Source organism: Peromyscus eremicus, chromosome 20 (genome assembly GCF_949786415.1).
Source record: "Peromyscus eremicus chromosome 20, PerEre_H2_v1, whole genome shotgun sequence".
NCBI lineage: Eukaryota > Metazoa > Chordata > Mammalia > Rodentia > Cricetidae > Peromyscus > Peromyscus eremicus.
In genome coordinates, this window is record NC_081436.1 from 42,344,396 (window position 1) to 42,356,969 (window position 12,574).

The 12,574-nt window shown below is 38.3% G+C and overlaps 1 protein-coding gene across 1 annotated transcript in view; it reads left to right on the forward strand.

Moving 5' to 3' along the window:
• Positions 1-9,186, forward strand: part of Tmem65 (transmembrane protein 65) — a 40,198-nt gene extending 31,012 nt beyond the window's left edge. The window contains exons 4-7 of the mRNA XM_059247601.1: positions 3,001-3,055; positions 3,728-3,770; positions 5,568-5,673; positions 6,710-9,186. Coding sequence (XP_059103584.1) covers positions 3,001-3,055; positions 3,728-3,770; positions 5,568-5,673; positions 6,710-6,811 — 306 coding nt within the window. The 3' untranslated portion in view covers positions 6,812-9,186. The remainder of the gene's footprint in view (positions 1-3,000; positions 3,056-3,727; positions 3,771-5,567; positions 5,674-6,709) is intronic.
• Positions 9,187-12,574: the final 3,388 nt, after the last annotated feature.

Genomic DNA, 12,574 nt, shown 5'->3' on the forward strand with positions numbered 1-12,574 from the left:
TAACAAGGCTCACCCTGAAGACTCAGATGCTGAAAACTCTCCTCTGCTGTTGGCATTGTGGAGATGGTGCACTTTGACAAAGGGGGGTGGGGGGGTGGGCTGAAGAGAGAGGAGTATGGAAGCTAATAGCTTCTGATCTCTGATCAGACCCTGCCTTATAAAAAGCTAAAGCACCATCTGTGTGGAGATGGAGCAAAAACCCAGCAGAGCACCTCAGAGACTCCAATCACTTGAGTGTTGTTATTTGTGTCCTTCAGACCTATGCCTCATTCTTACTTAGTATATCAGAGTAGAGTGTTTTCCCAGACTTGAGATTCTTAACTCCAAGTCACTAATAACCTGTTCACACTGAAATCTGTCTTCAAGGATACATCCCCTTGGATACAGTTTTTACAGAAACAAGTGTTTTAAATCACTGACTTCAACACCAGATGAAGAGGAATGATTTTGACTATCCCTATAATGAAGGCTATTTCAGAGAGGGTGACATTTTCCAATGAAGTGGTTTATTTGACCCCAGACGTTAAAATAGATAAATAATACAAGGGTAAACTCTCTGAAAGGGGAATGAATAATCATTCTGTCCTAGCAATGTGTTTTTTTTTTTTTTCCTGTTTGTTTTGTTTTATTTTTACCCCTTTACCGTACTTTAAAGCACAGATGATCTTTCACATTGTGGAGCAGATGTGAGTTTTCCAGACAGGACAAAGAGTTGAGTCTTCTGCCCTGTCATGCTATTATAAACTTACTTTCCTCCTTCCTGTTAGATGTGCATTCCTGGCTGCTACCCTCTTTGTAGTCATGAGAACAAACTTCTGTATAGCCAAATTATAATAAGATGAAGAAGACCTTTATTAGCTGTTAGTAATATTCAGCCTTAGGGTATATAGCTTATTATACTTTTATATTGCTGCATTGCTTTTTATACTTTATATTTTAGTCATTTTGGGAATTGCTTTGTTTTACAATTCAATTAGGATAGAATTTTTTTAGAATAGATTAATTGTAAGATAAGTGTAATTAAGGTGATAAAGTGTTACTTTGATAACTATTGTTAGATTTATTCATAATTCCTACCTCATTTATTAATTTTTAAAAAATATATCACAAAGTAAAGAAGTCGGAAATTGTCCCCAAAACATCTTTGAATTTATATGAAGTTTTTAATGCTCTTAGAAGGACCTTCAAGCACTCCAAATTTCACTAAATGATAAAGCACACAAATATTTCTTGTTTCTTACTGTTACTCTGTGTGGGGGGTGATTGGGCTCAAGCCCAGAACCTCGTGCATGCTAGCAGATACTCTACCCATAGAGCTACGTCTTCAGCTCACACAAACAGTTTTTCAGATGCATATTTTTAAAGAAGTTTTTCTTGGGTCATTGACAATGACTCATTGCTGTTAAGGGTGCTGTCTCATTTATTATTTACTGTGGCCTGTGCACATCTCTGCTCTAACATCTTTACATTTATGTAAGAAAAACATGTGTCTTTGTGGGTTTTTTTTTATTTTCTATGCTTTCTTTTTTATTTCCCTCAGAAGTCTGTTACTTTAGGTGCCTTTAGAAGTTTATAATGTTTTGTGTCTGGGAGAGTGGTGCATCAGGCTATTTGTTCATATTCAGCAAGAATTATGTCTTCAAGGGACAGAGGAAAGCAGAGGGCAAGAGAATTGGGGAAAATGTCATTCAGCTTTAGTGCTCTGTACTGACTGAAGAGCAGAACATTTTATATAGCACAGTAGACAGCCTTTTTTCCCCCTCAATGTTAAGATTTGAAATTTTAAAAAATTTTCAATGCCAGTTTTCTAGGGAGCTCTTGAAAACCAAGTTTACCTGTAGCTGAAGTTTTTCTGTGTTCTGCCCAGTCTGCAGTTGCTCAGACCCAAGTGAACACACAGAGGCTTATATTAATTAAAACTGCTCGGCCATTAGCTCAGGCCTACCACTGAGTAGCTCTTACAACTAAACTCAGCCCATTTCTGTTAATCTATATGTCACCACGTGTTCTGTGGCTTTATCTGTTTGCCATTACATGTTGCTTCCTGGACGGTGGGCTGGCAGTTACTGACTCAGCCTTCCTCTTCCCAGAATTCTCCTTGTCTGTTTGTCCCACCTATACTTCCTGCCTGGCTACTGGCCAATCAGCTTTTTATTTATCAACCAATCATAGTAACACATATTCACAGCATACAGAACATCCACAGCACTTACCTTTGTGAAGGATTGGAAGGAACTGAATTAGCAAAATAGACATGGGGCCACCTCCTGTGTGTGACAGCCCAGGAGAGTCCCTGCATCTCCGTCACCTCGGTTCCACCTCTGTAAAGTGGGTGGGAAACATGAGCCCCTCTTCTTTCCCCGGGGGAGGGGGGAAGATAAATGTGGGAACCTCTGACTCCCAGTGAGTAAATCCAGTGGGATGCAGTGGTCCTCATTCTTAGTGTAGGTCTGTCAGACTAACGCTTCCCACTGCTGCACTGCCTAATGGCTAAGGAACTAAAAGCTTTGAGGAAAGTCTCACTAATGGCAGTTTTCCTAGAAAATCATCTAGTCTTTCACATCTCAGTGGAGTAAATAATAGCACAGTGTGTTTCAGAATTTAGCATCTAAGTGTCAATCTTTTTGTTCAAGGAGTTTTAAAGCTTATTTCTGTGTGATAGAAAAGTAGAATTAAGAAATTAGATTCTCAGTGAAGAATTATTACATGTGTTGCTATTTATTTTTAGGGAGGCTCAATTTTAATAGATGAAATGTTTTGATTATTTCTTCACGAATGTATATATATATATATGTATATACACACATATACATATACATATGTGTGTGTGTGTAAGAATTAAGTGAATCACCTCACATACTGTGCACATTCATGGATATATTTGTGTGAAATTATGTTGCAGCAGCATGTTGATTTCACTACACAGTCTGTTTTTATTAGCACGTTGATATTCTTCGATGGCCATGTCAGCTTTAATTTTTTTTCCCAATTACTTTTCAGGGAACCCAAATCGAATTGTCTATTGGAATTATTTTGGGAATTTCAACAATGGCAGGTATTTAATAATAGTGAATGTTAAAATTCTATTGTCTGCATGTTGTTTAAAAATGTCAGTAAGTTAGGTTTAGAAGACAATTTATTTGAAATGATTTGCTCATTGAGATATTTGTTTAGATATCTCTAATCCTAATCTTGTGGTTCCTAGTTCCTGTATATAGCAGGTGTTGTTTCCTGAGAAATTGTAACTAATTTATGTTAGTTATGGGTACCACTACTCACCTCAATTGCCTGTGTGAAGGCAAGTTTGTCTCCTAACTCAGCGTTCCCACTACATATTTAAATGAAGTGTTTTCTTTCCTGTACTTTCTTGAATTTGGAGTTGCCTATGCAGCTTTGCTCTTGAGCTTCTACTATCCAAATTCCCCAAAATAAATACCACACTAAAGACACAAGAACGAAATTTTGATATTGAAGTAAGAATAGAACATTTCTGCTAAAGAGGTAAACACTCTATTAATGGAGGTAGGGTGTTCTGATTTTAGGATTGTGTGGTCTGTTAAACTCTTGGCACCTAGAGCTCTCCCTGAGCTGCTTCTAACATAGTTGTTACAGCAGAGAAATATGTTGACTCCAGCAGACCAGAGCTCAGTGCCTCTCACGTGATGTAATACTGTGACTTCTGCTGGCTTTGTTTTGGTAATTCATTGTGTGTTTTTCAAATTTCCAGCTGCTGCTTTGGGAAATCTTGTTTCAGATTTAGCTGGACTTGGGTAGGTCCATTCATGATTCATTTCTGAAGTTACGTGCTTATATGTTCTTGTCTTTATTCCTTTCTAAATTAACAAGCCTTTTAAAGGGACAGTTATTTTTCCTTTGGGTGCTAAAACTAAAAATTTAAGTTGAATATTTCTAAATCAGTAATACTAAATATTTGGTGGAAATCAAATACAATTGTTGGCAATGAGTCTGTAAAACTGACTCAGTGGTTCTGAGGCTGGATAGACCCATATCACTATGTTGTATACACTATGGTGTATCCTAAAATGATAAAAATGTACACAAAATGGAGTTTCTATTTACTGAAGATACATTTTGTGGACGTCTTCAGTGGGAACAGAGAATTAAAAATAAATTCTGTCATTTCCCCACTTCTGTATACTTGCAAAACCCCAAAGATAAAAAGATTTGAGGATACTGATCTACAAAGGAAGTAATATCCAACACTCTCCCTCCACCTCCTTCCCTCCCTCCTCCCTTCCTCTCACTGATGTTAAGAGGTTGATCGTAGGGTTTTATGCATGCTAAGGATGTGCTCTACCACTGAGCCACACCTCAGCCTCCAAAGCGTATGTTTGCTTGGCCATTTTTTCCTTCTTTCATATGCCAGGAATGATAACACAAATGGGGGATGGCTGCTTCGAGAAAAGCCATGTTTCTAACTTTCTTCCAGGTGGCAGATGGCCTGGGCTGCTTCCTGGGCCTGGGAAAGCTGGGAAGTTGGCATTAAATATTAGGACAAACATGTCTCTCTTGTTCTGTCATGACATCGTCTCTCTTTCTTGGCTACTCAAGTGGTATATTTTGAGATTTGGGTTTGGATCTAATAGGATTCTATTTCAGCTCACAGTAGGCAGAGACAGTTTTATTAGTGATTTGACCCTCGATATCAGGCATCTGTACTGGAGTTTGTGGCCAAAACTATTTTTAATTTTTTTCTTTAAGGCCATGATTGGGATTTTATATTTCTAGAGTTCTTGACATAAATCTTACCTTGATACAGCCTCTTTGACATTCCATTTCCTGTTTTTCAAACTTCAAGCTTCATATTGACAATGTTGCAGCATCTATATAGCTTTCTGATGTATTAATAGAACCAACTGATAGATTCTAAAGCCACTTAACTTTAGATTGAGGTGTAAAGGTTTTTATAAAGAGCTTTTTTCCATTTGAGAACTGTTTTCTCCCTTCTCTTTCCACTGTCTCTCCCAAACATCACATTTTTTGTGTTCTCAGATGCACATTTTCAAACACTTCACATCCGAAGCCAGAATTTATCTTATGATTGTCAGTGTGCATAATTGACAAGCTTTTTCCTCCCGACAGTACTTAGAACAAGATTATATCCATCAGTGATGGCAACTTAGAATCCCCAGTTAGGCTAAAAGTTTTAAGCTGTCATTCTTAAGTACATTAGTCTGATGAATTTTAAAAACTGTTACTTTCTGATCATAGTTATCAAATTAAATTATATGTTCAAGTACTTTGCTTTGAGTTTGAAGTAAGTGCAGCAGTTTTAATTATTTATAAAAAAATTATGTACCTTGATTGGTCTCTTAAAGATAATGATAGAGATTATATGCTCTGAGTCACTGTATGTTAAATGTGGATTTGAAAGTATTTTTAAACCAGAGTTTTATATATATATTATAGAAGGTGTAAAATTTCTATGCTTTGTCTAGAGTGGAGTCTAGGGACAAAACTTGAATTTCTCCTTGTAGTGATTGGTTTTTACTATATGAATACATTTGCATGTCTTTAAATTCTCTTGTTCTTTTGTTTTCTTGAAGCCTTGCAGGTTACGTTGAGGCCTTGGCTTCCAGGTTAGGCCTATCAATTCCTGATCTTACACCAAAGCAAGTTGACATGTGGCAAACGCGTGTTAGCACACATCTGGTAAGTTGTGTGGCTCATGAGCATGAATCTTGGTGACTAGCAATGGCAGTTTTGAGACTATAATTGATTTCAGTGGAATTGCTAAGAAAAGTTACCCAGGTCTTGGACATTCTCAGAAAAATAGTTTGTTATCCCTTTAGTTCCATAAGTATACCTGATTTTTAAAAAATGTTATCCAGCTTGACTAATTAAGGGCTTGACCACCCAAAGGTTTTGTTATCCTGGAACTGATCCCCATTATACAGTAGTCATTCATTGGTGGTCATTTCTGAGCATTTCTGTGGACGGATAGTGAAGGAAAGATCAAATAGTTGTAGATTGAAATATTAATGGAGGCAAGGTTCATCTTGCTCCAGCATTTCTAAAGGGAGCAGTAGGGGACCCTTGGTTCCCCTGGGTGATAGTGAAAGTGATTTGAACAGAATGGGTGGGCAGTGCCGGGGGGCGTCTCTTAGCAGCGGTCACATCGTAGGGCAGTCAGGAGCCAAATAGAATAGTCTTTCTGTTAAAATATAAATGAACAAAATATTGAGATTGAAATAAGAATTTAGGACTAACTTTAAGTATCTGGACATAGCAAATTTCTTCTTGTTATACCTCTGAAACTTTAGTACTTTAAAAATATTCACATACTGGCTGTATCTTCATATAGCTAAGCATTCATGGGATTAAGTATTGAAGGTCTGTATACAAGCGTATCAAATCCAGATACACTGAGGATAGTTGGCATGTTTTCCCTGCCTGTGTTCTGTTCTTCTGACATTAAAATATATGAATGATTAAAAAAATATTTTCCACTTGAATATTTCTTTGATGTCATGTTCATGGTAAACTTTTCCCTTGTTCCTCTGAACTTTAAAATGGCATGTTGAGTGTTTGGTAGCTTATTTTAATACTTAGATTTCTCTAATCAGCAGGAATACAAGTGTAGCAGAAACTTCAGTGTGTGGCAGGTGACTGTTGTCCTCAATGCTTGTGTAAGGATGCCTCTGTTAAAGATACGTGATGTTAAGAAATGCTCTCTCTGTTTCCGTAGGGCAAGGCTGTTGGGGTGACCATTGGCTGCATTCTAGGAATGTTCCCTTTGTTTTTCTTTGGAGGAGGTGAAGAAGATGAAAAACTGGAAACAACAAATTAATCATCTTAGAATACCTATAAAAAGATGTAAACTAATGTACCTCAGTCATTAAAAAATACTGTCACAACATTTAGTGGCGAAGACAGTAACAGTGTATAGATATGGGATCAAATAATTCAGCATGTATTATGGAAACACTAACTTATTGTGGCTTGGTCTTCTTATGACATCTTTTTAAAAACTATTTAGTATCATTTTATGTAAATTGTTGAGATCCTTTTCATCAGTGGCATCAGTATGTTATCTTTCCCTCCTCTCTATGTATCAACATATTATTTAACTTTTAGTCATTGATACTGTACTGTACTGACTTGGGATTTGCTTATTTGTTATGTAACATGTGCATGCATGGAAATACCTATTTATGTTTTTTTTTTCCTTGATGGTTATAATTCAATGCTAGGGTTTCTCCAAATTATTTAAGATGTTTAATATCAGTTAAAATTTTGACTCCCTGCCTGGTGGCATCATTTCTGTGCTATTTCACAGTAAACATTTACAATCATAGGATTTCACTCATTTTCAAAGCTTTCACATCTATTCCAAATGAATACAGATTTTAAGTATTTTAAGTATATCTGGTTCATTTTAATTTTGAACCACGCTGTCTTAAGGGCCAGAAAGAGCAATTTTCTGGCCTTCCTTTTACATACCCCATCTATGCTAACAAGTGTACTTATTTCTAGTTGACTTTTGACCTTTCATTTCCCAACTTGGACTAACGACACCGTGAGTTCTGGTTTGTGAGGGAAAGACGGTACTCCAATACTCACTGTCTTTTAAAAGATTAGGAAATTAGTGTGAACTATGGAATTTGATAGGACTTTTGGAAATCATGGTAATTTTTTTTAAGGGAAATAGAAAAGGGAAGCTTTCAAGGTTTCTAGAGAAAGTGGCAGAGTTCTAGTGGTGTTTGGAAGGTTCGTGAGGATCAGTTCTATTACTTTGGAAGGATTTTTTCCCCTAAAGTGTTTTTGTCTCATCAGAATGAAATGAGTCTAAATATTCCATGCTCAGAATCCTAATCTCATTAGATCTTGCTTTGTGATTTTTTTGGATGAATTTTTTTAGAAATAACATGTATTTCATATTTTGCTCTTTGCTATATAGTCTAGTCAAATGTAACATGAGGAGAGAGTCTTCCTCCCATTTTTGGAGATTTTTCTTCTGTGGTGATTATAGCACACGGTTGGTGAAAGCTCCTCTGTCTGTGCTTGTATGTCTGAAGGAAATCAAGTGGGAAGCCTAGGTTTTAATTTTCTGAACCTTTTAAATTTTCTCCCGTGTGGTCTACATACGCTAAAAAGTTACATGTGACAGACTAATTGAACATATGGAAGAGAGGAACTGAAGCTAGAGTTTATTCTTTGGGGAATTAAAATTATCCATATTTGCTAACTAGACAGGAAAGAGAAACTTAGCATGACTATGCCTTTTAAATCTTGTTTGGGATTTTGTTTGCACATAATTACTTCGAGCTCTTTTTAAAGAAGATTTCTTTTCCATAGGAAAATGTGTCACATACTGCCCTTCTTGCACTTAGGGATGATTTCGTGCTGTCCATTTATCATGATTTTAAGGGAAAATAGGCAGTATAAAAACCCATCAGATTCTCATGTACTCAAGTAGCATTCTCCTTTGATCAAATTAGAATTCCACGACTGGAGATGGCAGACAGGTTTGTCTTTTGTGTCTTCTTCCACGTAGCACACATGGCCGCCAGGAAGAGGACTCCAGGCTGATGGATTAGAAGGCTTATTTCATTTTCTGTGTGAACATGTGAGTGCTGTGTCCGTCCTTTGTATAGACAGATTAGAATGTTTATTTCATTTTCTGTGTAAATACGTGAGTGCTTTGTGTCTGCCCTTGGTGTATTGGTGGCTTTCTTTCCTGTTTTTGTTTTTAAGTGTTGTATTGTGGTGCTTAACTTTTCTTCTTGTTAAATCCCATTTCCAGAAACCTGTCTTGGAGTTTAGAAAGGACTTTGGATTGCTGATTTCCTTTTCCTTTCTCTTAAAAATATCCCAGTCCTTCCTGCAGGAATCCCTGCTAACAGAGTTACGCCAGTTTCGTTAACTCTTCAGCTGTCTGAGTTGCCAAACCATGAAAGATGTAACTTTCACATTGAAAGACATTCAAAAAAAATTTGAATCCTAGTTAATCAATGAAATGTTTTGAACCATTAAAGTACTGACTTTTCAAAAGCAGACAAACAAAATCAAAGTCTCTTTGTCCTCACCCAAAGGTATCGTTTTCTCAAGCTCTTGTCCTGACCTGACATGGTCTTTGCACAATGTGATTCCTGAAGATAGTCCCCTTTAAATGAATGACTCCTTAGGACCCTTGTTGAGTGTTTTCACCACAGAGAATCGACATCAGCCAAACTGGACCTCCCTGTCTCACGGCTGCTGTTCTCTGTCAGCTCCGGAGCGACAGCCGACTGTCTCATGAGCGGCTGGAGGACTGTTCGTTCAGAATTTGTGTTCTTCATGTACTATGATTTACTGACTTGTTGATGCATGTGAACTGGGTGCATTTTGTTGCCTCTGTATGTTAAATAGTGACCAATGTTTTTACGAAAGAATTGAACAAAAAATATCTTTTAAGACATTTGGAATGTGGTTTTGATTTTAAAGTTTGGTTTTTCTTACTCTCAGAGGGCCTGGGCTATCCTGTCACTGAAGGAAACAGGATTAATAAATGCAGGTTTGTTATGAGGTAACAAACACACAGAGACACTACTTGGAGCAGTACACACACACACACACACACACACACACACACACACACACACACACACAATTAAAGTCCCCATTGAAACTGAACCCTGTGGAGTATGAGAGAGGAATGATGCTTACAGCCCCTGTGCACAGACTGCTCAGCCATGCTCAGTTCCCATCATGCTTTTCTCCAGCCAGGGCGTTGTGAAATCAGTAGAAAGGTTTTCAGTTTTGTTTGTTAGTTCCTTGCAGATTTCATCCGGTGCATTTTGATCCTGTTCCCACTCCCTACCCAAACTCTTCCCAGGCTCTTTTTCCACCCAGCTTTGAGCCCCCACCTCACCCCGTCAAGGCCGAGTTGTGCTACCAAATGTTGTTGGCTGTGGGACCCTCACTGGAGTTTGGCTGACCTGTCAGGGGCTAGCTACACTCACTCTAAGAGAAGACTGACCCTCCTTTCCCAGCCGCTAACTAGGACAATACAAGTTTCTGTTTTCCAACAAAAGTTGGTGTGAACTGATTTGAAGTAAATCTGCCTAATTTTAGAATTCTGCTTTCTTTATGGACATTTTTATTGTACTGTGTAATGAAGTGTCTGGGGAATAGAATTATAGTTTTTCATGCCCACCCCACCCTACTCTTTTTGAGAGATGCTCTGGTTTCTGGAAACTCTTATTTAATCTGTTTTTTTTTTTTTTTTTTTTTTTTTTTTTTTTTTTTTAAGTTGTGTGGACTTAGAAAGTGGATTCCCATGAATTATTTGGAAATGACAAGAAATGGGTTTGGGACTCTAATGTGATGATGGTGGTAACAACACTGTCACCTCCCTTTTTATCAACACTGCCTGTTTGTTGCTGAGTGCCGCAGTGTTTCACACACACACACACACACAGCACCACAGTTAATCACAACATCGTTGTTGGTGCACTTACCCTGTTTTACACTGAGTAAGCCGGGGCGTGGTCAAGGCGTGTCGATGCTTACCGGTGGACTTGAATTAGTTGTGTCCCTGTGTACAGCATTTGCGCTTAGATACTGTGCAGTCGGGGCATCATTTGCTTGGACTCTGAGTTAACTTTTAACAAAGAAATTTTTTTTCAAAGAAGTCCTTTTCTCATATGTAACATAGCAATTCTTATTTGAAATCTCAAGGTGTACTTGGCAAATTCTGTGTTTGGTTACATGCTGTGGGCTAGGGACTGTCCAAGGCACCAATAACTAGTTTGTTTGGGAGGTGCTTTTTTTTTTTTCCTTTTCTTGACATAAAGTCTCACGGTGCTGATATCAAACTTGGGCAACTCTCCCATCTCTGCTTTTGGAGTGTTGGGATTACAGGCCTGCACCACCAGATCGGGCTTGGTATCTCTGTCTTGGTGAAGTTTATTCTGCGGGGAGCAAAGGTAGGGGAAGAGAACATAAAAATAAATGCACACTTATTTTTTTTAATCTGTTGGTTGATAAATGAAACAGGGTCATGGGATTAGAAAATGCCAGTGATCATAAGTGGGGTTACCAGGGAAAACTGGAGGAAGTGAGCATGTACAGATATCTGTGCAGAAAAAAAATGTGCTACATTCCAGGAAACTGATGGTACATCTCAGACATATGAAGTAATATTTCACCTTGGGGTGCATTGTGAATGTTTTCCTCTTTGTTTCACTAGGCTCATGTCTGGATTAACCCTAAATATTAATGCATAAATGTCAGGACACGTATACATTGATATTAAACTGATAGAAGAAAGTGACCCAGAAGCATGGAGAAGTGATCTTAGGTATGAAAAGTCTGTAGCTAATCTGTCTGTAAGCAGCTAGGGTTTGTCATGTGCTCATGACCACACAGGAATCACTTGTTTTCAGTAAGTCATGTATGCTGCTGATAGATGAATTAGGACTGACATCAGAATTAGGTTGGTTTCAGGGGTTGGGGCTTTTTGTTTTTTTGGGTTTTTTTTTTGTTTGTTTGTTTTCCTCTTAGCAAGGGGGTAGTAATCAAGACAGGAACATACAGTGTTGCCATTTGAGGTGTCAGGTTTTTGAGGGTCTCCTGATGATGTAGACTCCTGTTTCACACTGGTGTTTGTGTGAAATCTCATGGCACTAGGCATAGATGCCATCGACATGTTCCATAAGCTTAGGTATGAAGACATGTGAGCTTACTTTTCTGCCTTGAAGATTAAAAAGGCTTTGGAGAGATGATATTATCTTTCCATAGTTACTGGAACTTCCTGTTTAAGTGAATGGAATGTGAGGGAGACGGTGTGCAGGAGACCCTCCAGAGTAGTTGGATGAGGCGAAAGTGTGAGAATTGGGAAATTCAGTTGACCTGGCATTTGCTAATAGTATGCAGGCTATACATTTGCATAGTGTTTTAGCATTCACAGAGCGCTTAATGTAGATGCCGCACAGAGATGGGCTTTAAAAGGCAGTTACACACAAGCAAAAACAAACTGGGAGGTCCCTTGATTGCAAATAAGGACCTTTTCCATCTGGCACACTGACCCGGAAGTTCCAGCAGCACCCCCTTCTCTGTCCTGTCAAACCCCATGTTGTACGTCTCTGTACCCTTCTCCTCCTCTTTTTTTTTTCTCCACCTCAACAACAAAAACAGTATTTAGGATACATGTCACATTCTAGGCTGTGACTTTAAAAACATGTCAATCATTTTCTCTTTCCTTCTCCATTTCTTCTTGGGAGAAGTTCATGTAGTTTATTTCACTAACGTGTTTTAAAGAGACACTGGACATATCTCATTTTATTTTATTTTTTTTCCATTCTTATTTATTTAAAAAAAGTTTTCATTTTGCATATCAATCGCAGTTTCCTCTCCCCTTCTCCCGCCCCCCTCCCCAATCCCACCCCCATCCACTCCTCAGAGAATAAGGCCTCCCTTTGGGAGTCAAGAAAGTCTGGCAGGACCAAGCCCCTCCCCCTGCATCAAGGCTGAGCATGGTGTCCCACCATAGGGAATGGGCTCCAAAAAGCCAGTTCATGTACCTGGGATAAGTCCTGGTCCCACTGCCAGGGGCTCCCCAAACAGATAT